The sequence below is a fragment of the Takifugu flavidus genome, chromosome 20 (genome assembly GCF_003711565.1).
Source record: "Takifugu flavidus isolate HTHZ2018 chromosome 20, ASM371156v2, whole genome shotgun sequence".
Lineage (NCBI taxonomy): Eukaryota > Metazoa > Chordata > Actinopteri > Tetraodontiformes > Tetraodontidae > Takifugu > Takifugu flavidus.
The window spans coordinates 1985410-1998179 of NC_079539.1; the positions used below are offsets into that span (position 1 = coordinate 1985410).

At 47.6% G+C, this 12770-nt stretch overlaps 1 protein-coding gene across 3 annotated transcripts in view; it reads left to right on the top strand.

Moving 5' to 3' along the window:
* Positions 1–12770, top strand: part of LOC130517400 (GDNF family receptor alpha-2-like) — a 56834-nt gene that overhangs the window by 23951 nt on the left and 20113 nt on the right. For all 3 annotated transcript variants that reach the window (XM_057019244.1, XM_057019243.1, XM_057019242.1), the window contains one exon: positions 9731–9808. In XM_057019244.1, the coding sequence (XP_056875224.1) occupies positions 9731–9808 (78 nt within the window). The remainder of the gene's footprint in view (positions 1–9730; positions 9809–12770) is intronic.

The following is a 12770-nucleotide window of genomic DNA, read 5'->3' on the forward strand; positions in this document are numbered from 1 at the left end:
TCTCTTTACTTTGGAGTGGAAGGATTCCTGGCTCAAGGCTTCGGTGGGCTCTACGTCACCCCAACGCATATTTATTCCTAATTATGAGTCCGCTGGGTCTGAAGCATAAACACCCTCAACCTTTATCCATCTGCTGACATTTCACAGGACGTCCACAGGAGGGGCGGATGGGAGTTCCAGCTCACCTGCAGGATTGATTTAATTCCACAATGTTGCTTGTGATATTTTACCTGCTGAAGCCGGTCAGATCAGCGCCGCCCATCCGGCCACCGTGTTGCTTCCACGGTGGAGACTAACGGACCAATAAGCGGGCGATGGTCCCTCCTCGTTGGGTTTATTGAATCCCTTTGTTGGCTGAGCAGCGAGATGTGGGGCCACAGGTCTGATGTCTGAGGTCGGCCCTGTTGGGTCTCCCTGGAGCATCTCCTGCTGGTTCCTCTCATAGGTTCACATTTTTTAAGCCATGTCGGCATTAATCCCACCTGAGCTGCGGGGTTAGAATTATCTCTGAGATATGATTAACACGGATAGCGACGGGACGTAATGCCGGTGGATTTACGCCTCTCCTTTGTGTCAGAGTTGTTTGCGTTCGTCTCCACATGAGTGATTGCAAATCTTTCAAATGGGACTTCGTGTACGACGTCGCATCTCAATCCAGGAAATCAGAAGATTGATTTGGGCTGTCAGGACTGACAGCAGCTCCCAGCGTTCACGCCGCACACTTCCTACCGAAAGCGTTATTACCCAGCCCGTCCTCAGAGGGCCGTTGAGATGACTAATGAACTGGGAGACGGAAAATTGGTTTGGGTGGGTGGGGGGAGTTGGCTACGAAGTCGGCGTCACAATGGTTTTATTTTTTTCCCCCACTTTCCGTCTTTTTGTTGTCCCTTCTTTGAACACGGCGCCGCTCATCATGAGGACCTGCGGAGGAATTACTCATGTTAAAGAAGCCAATCTCATTAACTTCCTCTTTTATGTGCTCTGCGTGCGTCCGCCGTGCACTTGGCTGTTGTGGAAAGATGGCAGAGCCATTGGAAAACATGTTTTATGTCAAGAGAAATAAAACAAACGGCGCAAATATCAGCAGTTACGTCCCAACACGTGTTTCCGTCAGCGTACATGTGGCTAAAAATGTAAACGTGCAGCGTTATGGTGACTGAAAGCACATGTCGGGCTGCTGTGTGGGAGGGCCAACACACGGTTTTGTAATCGGGCCTTTGCAGCCAATCGCTCCATCGATTAACAGTTTGGTGGACGTGTTGAATGCAGCGTTACAGCCGATTATGTTCCAGGTCTCGGCTTCGCCGCGGAAGCTTTTCATTACGCTCCCACGTCAGGATTTGTCAACTCCCTCATGCCAGAACAATTTTCCACCCTTCTGCAGTGTCCCCAGCAGAAGACTGTTAGGTAAACAGGGTGTCTACAACATCTCGATCACTTCAAATGTGTGTCTTTCTTCGCTGCCCCACTTTGCACTTGTAGTGTGATTAAAAAAACTCTCATCCCTTCCATCCGTGATGTGGAATATGTGGTGCATTTCTGCCCCTGTAGAAGCACTAATGCTGCAATACCACCGGAGACTCTAGGGGGCAGTGTCGGACACAGTGGTTCCTCGTCCCTAGGGAAGTGGATGTTAAACTCTACCTTTCTATTTTTAAACATAATGGCATCCTATGGAAACAAATGGTGGTGTTTGTTAGTTTAGTGTGTGGCTGATGCATAGAAACGGAGCTGAGGGGTCAAACGGGTCGGCAGCAGCGGTTAAAACAAAACAAGGTAGGTGAGTGATGCGTAGGGCTTTTTCATTTAGGTGTCTATCAAGTGCAGCTGCAAAACACAAACGGCTCCCAGCAGACCTGGATTTTATTGCGAATACACTGTTAAGCGATGCTGGTCAGTATTGGACTGTGACGATGCATTTAGGACCTTTTCAAACGGTGATTTCGGTGAGGAATGGGTTCCATGTGTGACGCAGGCAGCCACAGAGGGACAGGGGAGACTACAGACGGGGAAAAGAGCCAGAAGAAAGACAAGATCAGATAAATGTCACGGTGGGGGGAACACAGAGAGGATAAAGCCTCCATTTATCTGATCTACTCTGTGTACTAAAGGACAGAGCGCAGCATCTCAGCAAGGTTAAACCGCCGCCATCCTGTTTCAAAAGCCCATTTGATCGTTCGCCGTCATGTCACAGATTTAAAATCGGCTGGAGCAGCATTTGATCATCCAGAATTAATCAGAAAGAGCATGGTGGCGTTAATCTGCCAATCTGAAGAACCACACGATGATATTTCTCATCTGATTTGATCAATTATATTACAAGAGATGTGTAATGTTGAGCCAGTGATAGGTGTGACATTAGTCGATGTGGGGACCGACAACTGTTGCTGCCTAACAGGGTGGGTGCTGGCGTCATTACCCCCCCACATTATTGATCAAATTAGCTGTACATTAAGTGTAGCGGTCTGAAGCCAAACGTGCACCTGCAGCCACACACCAACAGCAGTGTGTGTTGTTTAAACACAGGGGGGCCTTTGTTGGTGTCGGAGGAAAGGGGTAAATGAGAGGAATTGGACATTTAAGACAAATGGCTTCTTCAGAGTGCTTAATGGTGACTAACGGGACTGGCAGTAAACAAGCCGACTTCTCCGTGAAATGAATCCACTGGCAGCCGACGTTCCAGGGCAGATGCTGCATGACTTGCAAGTTATCGTGAGGGAATAGACAGAAATTGAGATTTTTTTTTTGTTCTTAATGTGCGAAACAAAGACTAAAGAAAGGATAATTAATCCTTGGATCCGTTTGGTACAGTCCTGAAAAGCTCTGATTTGAGCTAAAGGCTTTACGCTGATATGTAATCCCCGGAGATAAAGTCAAAATCAAACGCTTGCTACCATCGAATCACAAGAGATGAAGAAAATGCAAACATCATTTTCAGGAAAATCTAACAAAATCTGTGCGGCAATTGGTTTTTTCCCCCCAGACTGATCCTGGTTGTGAGGGCGGGCGGAGGGCTGTGGGGCATTCTGCCCAGGGATCGGTCTGAACTCTCCCTGGAGGAAGTCGTGTAGAAGAGGTTTGGCTGCAGGATCAGTCAGGGGGAACTCTGCGTGGCTCGCTGGCGTCCTCACCGCAGCTCCGATACGTCTGCAGCTCCAACGCACAAACAAACGCACCCCTCCAGAGGAAGCCTCTGCTTGCATTTTTACAGCAGAAACATTTATTTTCCTCTTCGCGGTGCAGTTTAACAGCAACAGACTGAGGGTGCCGGCGGCCCTTTGGGCAGTCGGAACATATGTCTTCATGAAATCGTTTGCAGGGAAGTGTGTGGCTGATGGTGGCTGACTGCAGGTCCAGGGCCGTGTGCTCGGCTCGCCGACGGGAGAGCTTTGTCTGGAGACGCGCGGTGTTCAGGAGGTATTTAAGGTTTTGGTGCCGTTGCTAACTCTGGAGGCGGATGGTTGGGCTGGAATTGACATGGGTACAAACAAAAAATCCTTATAAAAATCGCAGGAAAAAATCTGTAAATATTTTAACTAGCCTTACGAGTGAATACCAGTCATTTGATCTCCTGTGTGTTGAGGTTTTTCCCCTTAAATTCTGAATTTATTTTAAGTTCCTGCCGATCCGACGGCCGTTCTGCGTCCCTGCATTAGCGCCTGGGCTACATGGTCCCACTTCAACCTTCTCGCCAGTATCAGGTTGTTTTCCAGGAAGGTTGGTAGGTGAACCAGAGTGTAATTTAGCAGCAAGAGCACTATTGCAAAAATAAAAACAAAACCGCGAGCCTCAGCTACCTGGGGGACGCTGAAAGGGAGCTGCTGAGCGTGCAGAATCTATAAGGCATGCTGCAAATCTTCAGCTACTAATTCAGGCCATTTGGTATTGGCGGTGAGTTTAGCATGCGTGCTACTATTTCAGGTTTTAAGTGTGCTGCACCAAGGTGCTCAGAGGTCAGCTGGCTAAATTACAGTTAACACTGACATCAGTGTTTAGCTTTCAGTCAAATAAATAGCTAATTTACAAGCTTGACTAATGACTGATGTGCCTAGCACGCAGGCTAATGAGCGAGGTGTTTAGTATGCAGGTGATTGAGCGAGCTGGAGGCTGATTAGTGTTGCTCCACAGAGACACCACTGTTCACTGTTTACTCATTTCATTCTCAGCTGCTTGACAGACGAACACTAGAAGTCAGAGGAGCATCGGCACAGCACCCGCATGGTGGACAGCACCTTCTCCTCTTCTAAAGCATTACTAATCGAAAGTGCATACTTAATCTTGCATGTGTATATAATGAACATACTGTAATGAGCCACATCTTCTGCATTAAACACTTGATTATGACGCTTTCGAGCATTAAACATGGATGTTTTACAGGTGCAGGCAGGATGTTAAACTGCATCTGACCTCAGGTTATTAACTTGTCTTCAATTTGGAATGTTGTCTTTGAGTGGGACTGAAATAACTGTTAAATGTATTAAACGACCTCGTCCTTCGACTTTTCTAGCTTTAAAAATCGAATCTGTTCACCCCGAGGTCAGAGTTTTTCTGTATTTTAAGACTTTCCCCGGGGTTTCTTCCACCAAAAGCTACAAATCGGACAAGACGGAATAAAAAGAGCTTGGAGGGGGGGTCGGAGCTAAACCCTCAGTGGCCTCCATTCCAAAGGTAACGTTTGTTTGGCTCCTCGCAACACAAATGACAAAAGATACTCGCGTTGTTTTCTGATATGACCAGTTCTGACGGCCACTTGTCGGAGAAAAGATGATTATTCAGTTCTGAAGGAGCTCGAACTTCCCTCCTGACATCCAAAAATCCAAAAGTTTGTGTCGGTGAGGAGGAGACTTGACCGGTGCTGCTGACAGACTGACAGACGGGGGGAAACGGCCCTGGGAGACAGGGGTGGCGGAGAGGCCGCCCGTGCGAGCGCCCAGCGGCTCCGACAGCCGTGTCAGGTGTTATCAAGTGTGAACGTGGCCCTGATTACCATGCGTGATGAGGGGGTGTCGCCCCCATCTCGGAGCTTCACACCGGCTCCCCCTCCTGGAGGTCAAAGGGGTCGTGTCTGACATCTGGGCAAACAGTTCCCGACAAGCCTAAAAGGGGTCGGCTGTACTGGCGTTTTTCACATGAGAAACACAATTAATTTGCATTTTACCTGGATTTTGCTGCTGGAGCCCTGAGAGATGTCTTCCCTCCCTCTTTTTCCATAAAATAAATGATTTAAATTGATTATGATGTCGTTAAGCTTCCGGGTCGTGACCTGGCCACATCGTGCTCGCTGTAAAATTAAGATTGATTGATGGTATTTTATAGAGTTAAGGAGCGAATTACTGGAGGATTCAATCCACTTTAACTTGATTTATATGACACTTAAAACCAGAAGTGTTTGGAAAATGGATGAATGATGGACACACTGAGTTGCTGAAGAAGAGTCTTCCCCCGCCCACCCCACCCCCGCCTCTGTTTCCACATAAACGGGGGTTTAGAAGCACTTAAGGCGGTTTGGTTGACTGATGGGGGGGGGGGGGGGGGGGAGTCGAGAAAGAATATCTTGGCTTTGCTTCAGAGGGTAAACAATTAACAATCATGTTTTACAATCAGGACTAAATTTCTTGTTTTTTTTATTTATTTCCACTTTCATTTGAAAAGATGGGCGGGTACGATATGAGACGAGCCCCCCCTCCCCCCATGTGCAACCTACACACCCTAATTACAGTGATTAGTGCAGAAATTATTCTCAGTTTCTTCTTTGGCTGCATGTGACTGCTCTCATTAGGGATAAAGAAAACAAATAAGTCCCCCCCCACCAAACCCCCAACACATTCCTCATTACTCTCACACTCGACAGAAGTAATGATTTATTTAGCCTCAGTGGCCTCGAAACACGCAGCAAGTCTACAAAAAAGAAAAGACCCGTAAATGAACGAGGTCGCGTACAAAATGAATAAATGTATTAATTTCTCTTGTTTTCTACAAGTGGAGGGGGCAGATCTGCGTCCCGCTGTAGATGAGGACATCGCTGCGCTTCCATAGGTTCAGGGATGGAGTTATTTTTAAAGCTTTAGACTGTTGCAGCACTCAGTCAGGTGAGAAACCCGTTGTGACGGGACATAACGGCCATGAGAGGGTTGGAAAATAATTAAAGAAGATGCATCCGGCGCTGGGAATTCAGCAAGAACGTGATTCTACACTTAGTGACCCAAACACGCCTTGACGCGACGACCTATACTTTCATGTTAGAACACCCCCCACCTCCTTATTCACCATTTTATGCCCTGGTCCCATTTATTAAACGCTTCCCTTCACAAAGAAACAATCGTTTTTTTTATTCCCTCTGTTTTGAACAGTGTTTCCACAGATTTCTCTGCTTCCTGTCGGCACTGGAACGACAGCAGGCACCTCCAGGTTAATGAAGGACTTTACATTTAGTTTAAAAATAAAGGATGTAAAGGAGGAGCGGTACACGGCGGCTGCAGAGGCCTGGGTTTGTTTACACGCCCATTTCAACCTTCGATCTACTGAATTCACTCAACATTTGGCCACATCCAGCAACATCAGCCCAGCTAGATCCCATTATCGCCCCGTACGGTTCCGTCACCCTGTGGCTCCGTACGGTTCCGTCCAGATCTTACCTTGTGTTCTTGCCTTTGCAATCTTACCATGTTTGTGTAAAGGAGATCAATAAAGGTCCTTAAGGAAGCTCACTTCCTGTCTGACATCTTCAACAAAACCACAGGGTTCAAGTGGTCCAAAGTGAAATGTTGAGAGAGCAGCTGGTTCCCTTCACTGAAGTTGTGCTGAGCGTTGGGAAAAGCGTCCTTCAGAAGAGCAGCTTCCCACCAGCATGGCTGGGATGTGTGACGGAGCCTCAGTGACAGCTGGAATAAAAGGTAGAGGCGCCAGATCTAAAGGATCTACCTTCTAGAAGCTGCCAGGAACTGCAGCGAGAGTACGTCACCTTCCCAACTCCGGCTTCCCAACGGGACCTGCGGACACTTTCCAGTATTCCCAAAATAGAAGCGGGTGCCTGCGCAGCCATGCGCATCATTTCCTGTCAGCGACACTTCCTTCCTGCTCACTCTTCATTTCTGGACTGTTTGTTTGTTGCTCCAGATTTGTTTGACTCATTTCAAGAGAATAATTAATGAGACAATCAGCTGCAACTTTGGGACGGGATGACGTCACCCGTGTGACTGCAGGCCTGAGCGGCGCCAGTGGAGCGGCGAGGGGGGGGGGGGGCGATCACTGCTCAATACTGGATTAATGTTGAAAATGCGAGCATCTTAACTCGACCCCAAAACTACCGAGCAGACAGCGGTTGTTGGTGCGGGGACCTTTATGAAAGGCGTATCTGCCTGTGAGAGCGGCCTCACACTCGCCGCCGGGTGTTTACCTGGAGGATCAAGGGAAACTGCTGCCCGTTGGAGCCAATCTGCCGTAATCCTCGGGCCATTTCCTCTCAGGAATAAAGGGAAAACAAGCTGTTGACCGACTGTTGTTGAGGTGAAGCTAAGCTCGTGCGTCAGCGCCACGCTTGGCATTTGCGGAGCTGCGGGAACGTGTCCGGACTGCTGCGCTTACGCGCCGCTCTGTGTGAATTAAATGAGCTTTGCGCTCCACATAAACTTCATCGTCCGTGACTCGGGGATCAAGCACGCGCATGCAAAGGCCCTCCAGTCTCTGGCCACGGACTTTTCCCATTCTTTCCGTCCTCTCGACTGTTAAAACCCCAAATCCCTTTAGTATTTAGATCAAAACAGGAAATAAGCACCCAGGAAATAATAGTATAAATCATAATGGCGTCACAATAGCTACGATGATAATGTGCCTTTAATTTCACCAGGCAGGAAAACTAACTATGCTGCTGCTGTGTGGTGCAAGTATGATTGCCTGATGACTGCTCTCCCCAGAACACGCACACACTCACACACACGCTCACATGCTCTGTCTTTATGCCTTCATTATAGAGACACCCGCACACAGCTACAGATGTAACTGCTTCTGTGGGAACGCTGCCGACAGACGCACACAGTGCGATGCATCATAGCTAGCAGAGCTTTAATCTCCCTCTGAATCATGGGACTGCTAATTTAGCCAGAGTTTACCTTATTACACTCTGCAATGATGGGCCGGTTGCAATAAAAGCTTCAAACATTTGATTGAATGTTTAATCCTGAAAGTGTTTACTGGATACCTGCCGTCGCCGGAATGTCGGTCTTTCAGAAGGTTGATTTTCTCGCGTGCAGGAAAGCAGAGAGGTGACTGTGCTCCATTGGTAATGCGGCTCCAGTAGAACAGGACCTGACCTGTGTGCGTGTGTGTGTGTGTGTGTGTTGGTTTCATATTAAAACAATCTATAAGAAAAACCACATGCTTTCATTTCCTAAAATTACCAATTCATTGAATTTCTCTCTATCGAGCTGCCTTGTTTTGAAGGGGGATTTAGTAGAAATGTGGCTCAGGTGTTGGAGAGGTGCCGGTTCGATTCCCACTCCTGTGGTGTGTGTTGAAGAGTCTGTCACGCTGATTCTGCTCCCAGGAAACACGATGAGTTCAGGACCAGGCAGAAAACATTGAAATGATTAATAAAACGATTATAACATATCATCTATTTTGCCATCAAACACAGTTATTCCTTGCCAACTTTACAAAATCCACATCTTTCCCCAGAAATGATTATTCTTTTACAATTTGCACCCCAGTTTTCGATCTCGATGGTTCGATCACGGGACTTCTTTCTTTACCACGGCGGCGGTGGGAACCTTCCTAAACGACGGCCTCGCTATCATCACCACTGTCGCCTTTCTTCATCTTTTTAACAGCTGTCACCACACATTGTCACCAGATGACGTGAGCGGATGATCCCTAATGGGGAGACAGATCTGCTTTAGCTCATCACACTCAGTCCTGATGCCTGTCAGGATTGAGAAGAAACACGGTTCTTGTGTCTAAAACAAGTAACATGGAGCTGTTATTGCATCTTTGAAAACCCAGGTAAGACTCGATAGCACGCACGACTCCTGGGGGGGCGTCATTTTGGAAGTGGATCAAACGCTTGCGATCATATCAATGGATCTAAAATCGTCTGATGTGGAAATAACAATGTATCTGTTCAATATTGCTATCAGGTTTCTCCTTTAAAAATAGTGGTGTCATCTGGGGGGGGGGGGTGGGGGCAGGAGAAGGGGTATCAAGGGGTATCTGTTTTAAGAAGACTGTTCACACCAGACGGGCACGTGATTAATTGAACGTGACGTGGTGCCTTCACAGTTTCTGGTTTAAAATCACGATATATTAAATGCACGAAAGGTTGGTGGTTTCAGTCCCTCCTGGAGATGCTTTATCAGTTCTTTTAGCCTCCTGCTGTGATAATTGGGAGGGCTGGGGGAGGGCTGACTTGGTCTTTTAATCATTTACAAGCTCCTCAGAGGATTGTGTTCAGTGACTCTTTATCAATCTTTGTTACAACAAGCTGCACTGTTATTATGGGTTACCCCAGCCTTTCTGTAACGTTGGACCTCCTTAACCCTTTTTCATTAAGATTCCAGCATCTCCGTGAGTTCTGCTTCATCCTGCATCAGTTTTTGCCCAACGGCGCCGGAAAACCTGCCGTCGCAGGTGTTCCTGGGTTCTGTTTCTGTTCTGTTTTTGTTGTGTTTCTGCATGCACACAAAAGCTGCTGCGTGTCAGCCAACGCCACGCTAAACACATTCCTGTTGTTTTTCAGGAGAAGAGTTTTACGAGACGTCTCCCTACGAGCCAATCCATTTCTCAGAGGAATTCCGCCATGCCTCCATTATCTCAGGTAATGCTGCAGTGTGTGCGCGCGCGTGTGTGCGTGTGTGTGTGTTTGTTTTGGAGCGGCCTGACACACACTTATCAAGGCTGCAGCAGCGAGTGAGTGAGTGATCTCTGGGATGCGTTTTGGGATGTGAAATTTGGAGGGAATACAAATAGACATCACGCTGCTGCTGTGGCGTTTGTGGATGCAGGAGTGAATGTGTGTGTGTGGAGAGAGAGCGAGCGAGCGAGCTAGACTCACTCAGATGTCCTCTCTTTCACTCCACTGGCTGCATGGTAGAAGCATAAAGAAAATCCACTTTAACGTTTAGAGATGGGATGATGTTGTGCACATAAATATGACATAAACAAGGGTGGGACCGCACACACTGGGGTCATTATCAGCCATTCGTGGGTTAATCATTCCACATTAAAGCCGACCACAACACGGGGAGTCCACGTTCGCCTCAGACACAATTCTGAGGAGTGTTTAAATGTCAGACGCCCCCGGCAATACATCGTCATTTACACTTTCTCTGGGTGTGTGCGTGTGTGGTCAAACAGCTGTGAAATAGACTCGCAGCTCCGTAAATTGGGTTCTGCTCCCCGAGATTAACGCAAACACGAGTACAAACACGGTCAAAGCAGCAAACCCATGCAACTTCAAAAGCGACTCCCACCCCCCCCGCTCTTTTTCTTATCGTCCCCGCCTGCACGCGGACACAGGCTGCGAAGGCAGCGATGCAGGTGGTGTGTAACATTTCAATTATTGCCAGTGTCCAACCTGGACCCGTCGCTGGAAACACGGCGGCCCTCCAGGCAGGCGTGGCCGTCGCGTTGGGGTCGGGAAGTCGGTGTTCATTAAAGCCGTTTGCTTTCTGTCCACGTCTCTCGAAATCACCTGTCAGGCAGGATCTGAAGGCGTGATGAGAAGATCCGCAGTTACAGAGCCGCTGCAGATAAAGAGAAAACGGAGAAGATAAGAGGATAATATAGAAGTGTGTTAAATAGCAGCGGCGGGAGAAAGAACGCCGCAACATTAAAGTGCGTTTCAGACGAGAGTGGCTCAAATTGATTGGAGGAGAAGGCGTGACGGAGTGTTTATGGTTTAGGAAGTGGATGTGTGTGTGTGTGTGTGTGTGTGTGTGTGTGTGTGTGTGTGTGTGTGTGTGTGTGTGTGTGTTCCTTACCTGACAAAACAGCTGCAATGAAAGATGTTAAGAATGCTGATTACTGCCAGTTTAGAACAATAGGAACCATCACAACTCCGCTGTCATCTACTAAATTTACACAGGGCTGTTTTATTGTTGTTGTGGTTGTTTTGTTGTGTGAACAAGTGATCCACTCATTTTTGACAAGTCCATTTTTGAAGACATGCTTGCTGGAGCGTAAACTGACTGAACACTCCCACCATCATTGTTAGAGTGGTTTAAACTGGTTTAAACTTCATTCTGAACTCTCTGGCTCCGGTGGTCTGCCTATATATGCGTATATAAAACCCACATTTTAAATGACCTAAACTTAATTCCTCAAACCAAATCCAACTAGCTGACACCTGCTGCCCTTCATCTACCACCATCCAGTCCTCACTCACCACTGGAATTGTTTACTCTTCAAACCAGCACCTGTCACCCCAATATTGGAAAAAAAAAAAAAACCTGGTTCAGATCCAAATAAAAAACCTGCGCCCCACCTCCAGCTAACCTTTCATTTTTAAAATACTTGGACAAATAGTTTCTAGCCAACTTCACTCCCATCGGCCTCAGTGAAGGGTTCCAGTCTGGTTTCCAGTGCCACCATAGCTCAGAACCTGCTCTCATAAAAATGATGAATGACCCTCTCTGACATTAATTCTCACTCCATCCTCCACAACAGAATATCTTCCATTACTCACCACCCCCCCCCCCCCCCCCCCCCCCCCACTAAGACTAGTTTCTTGTCTCTCAAACCACACTGAGTTCATCCAACTCCACCCCCCTCACATCCCAGCCTTCACCTGTCACTGCTGGTGTGCCCCAGGGCTCTGTTCTGGGGCCCCATCTTTTCCTCACCAGCTCAGCGGATGACACTCTGCTCTACATTTCCAGCCAACCACACGCCACTCCCACCTTCTTTCTTCACCAACTCTTTATCTGCGATGAAATTCAGGTTCGCTTCAAACTTCCTACAACTAAACTGTGAAACTAAATTCCTTCCAGTTGGTACCAGATCCATCTCATTCATGGTTGCTAAGCGCTAGCTCCTCAGCCTGCCCTTCACTCCATCCTCCAGCAGCTTTACTGGATCCCGGTCAAATTTAGAATAGAATTCCAAATCTTACTGAATGCAATCTTAGCCCCTATCTTTCAGATCTTCTGCACATCACCGCCCCTCACTCAGATCCTCTTCCTCCATCCATCTCACTTTTTCCCTCGTCTGCCTCAGCACCACGGGAGCCCAGCTTTCAGTCCCTCTGCTCCCAAACTCAGGAGCACCCCCCCACCCCGTTCAGATCCCGTCTCAAAACCCTCGTCTTCAGAACAGCTTACTCTCTCCAATTACACTGTCTCACTTTGCACTGTCTTTTATCTTCTATCTTGTATTGCTGTATTCTGTCCTTTGAAAGTGTCCTTGAGTGTCTAGAAAGGCGCTAATAAATTAAATGTGTTATAATTCTTATTGTTATTACTTCCTCCTCCTACTAATTGCAAGACTGAGATCAGTGTGACTGATTGACGTCCTCCTGACCTTCAGAAAATAAGAAGACCTACAAAGAGACCTAGTGTGACCACTCTTCATACTTTCAGATGACTCTTTTTGGGTGAAATCATACAGAAGCTGGAGCAGAAGTGTGTGTTGAAGCTGCCATACGGGTCCAGCTCCCACAACCAAACTAGCCTCACCCCATTAACAACCCCACCACCCCCGACTGGATCCTCTGGGAGGGAGGACAAAGCTCCTGAGCCAGACAAGCTTAAACTGAATGTAGCAAAAGGAAATTGTCACCA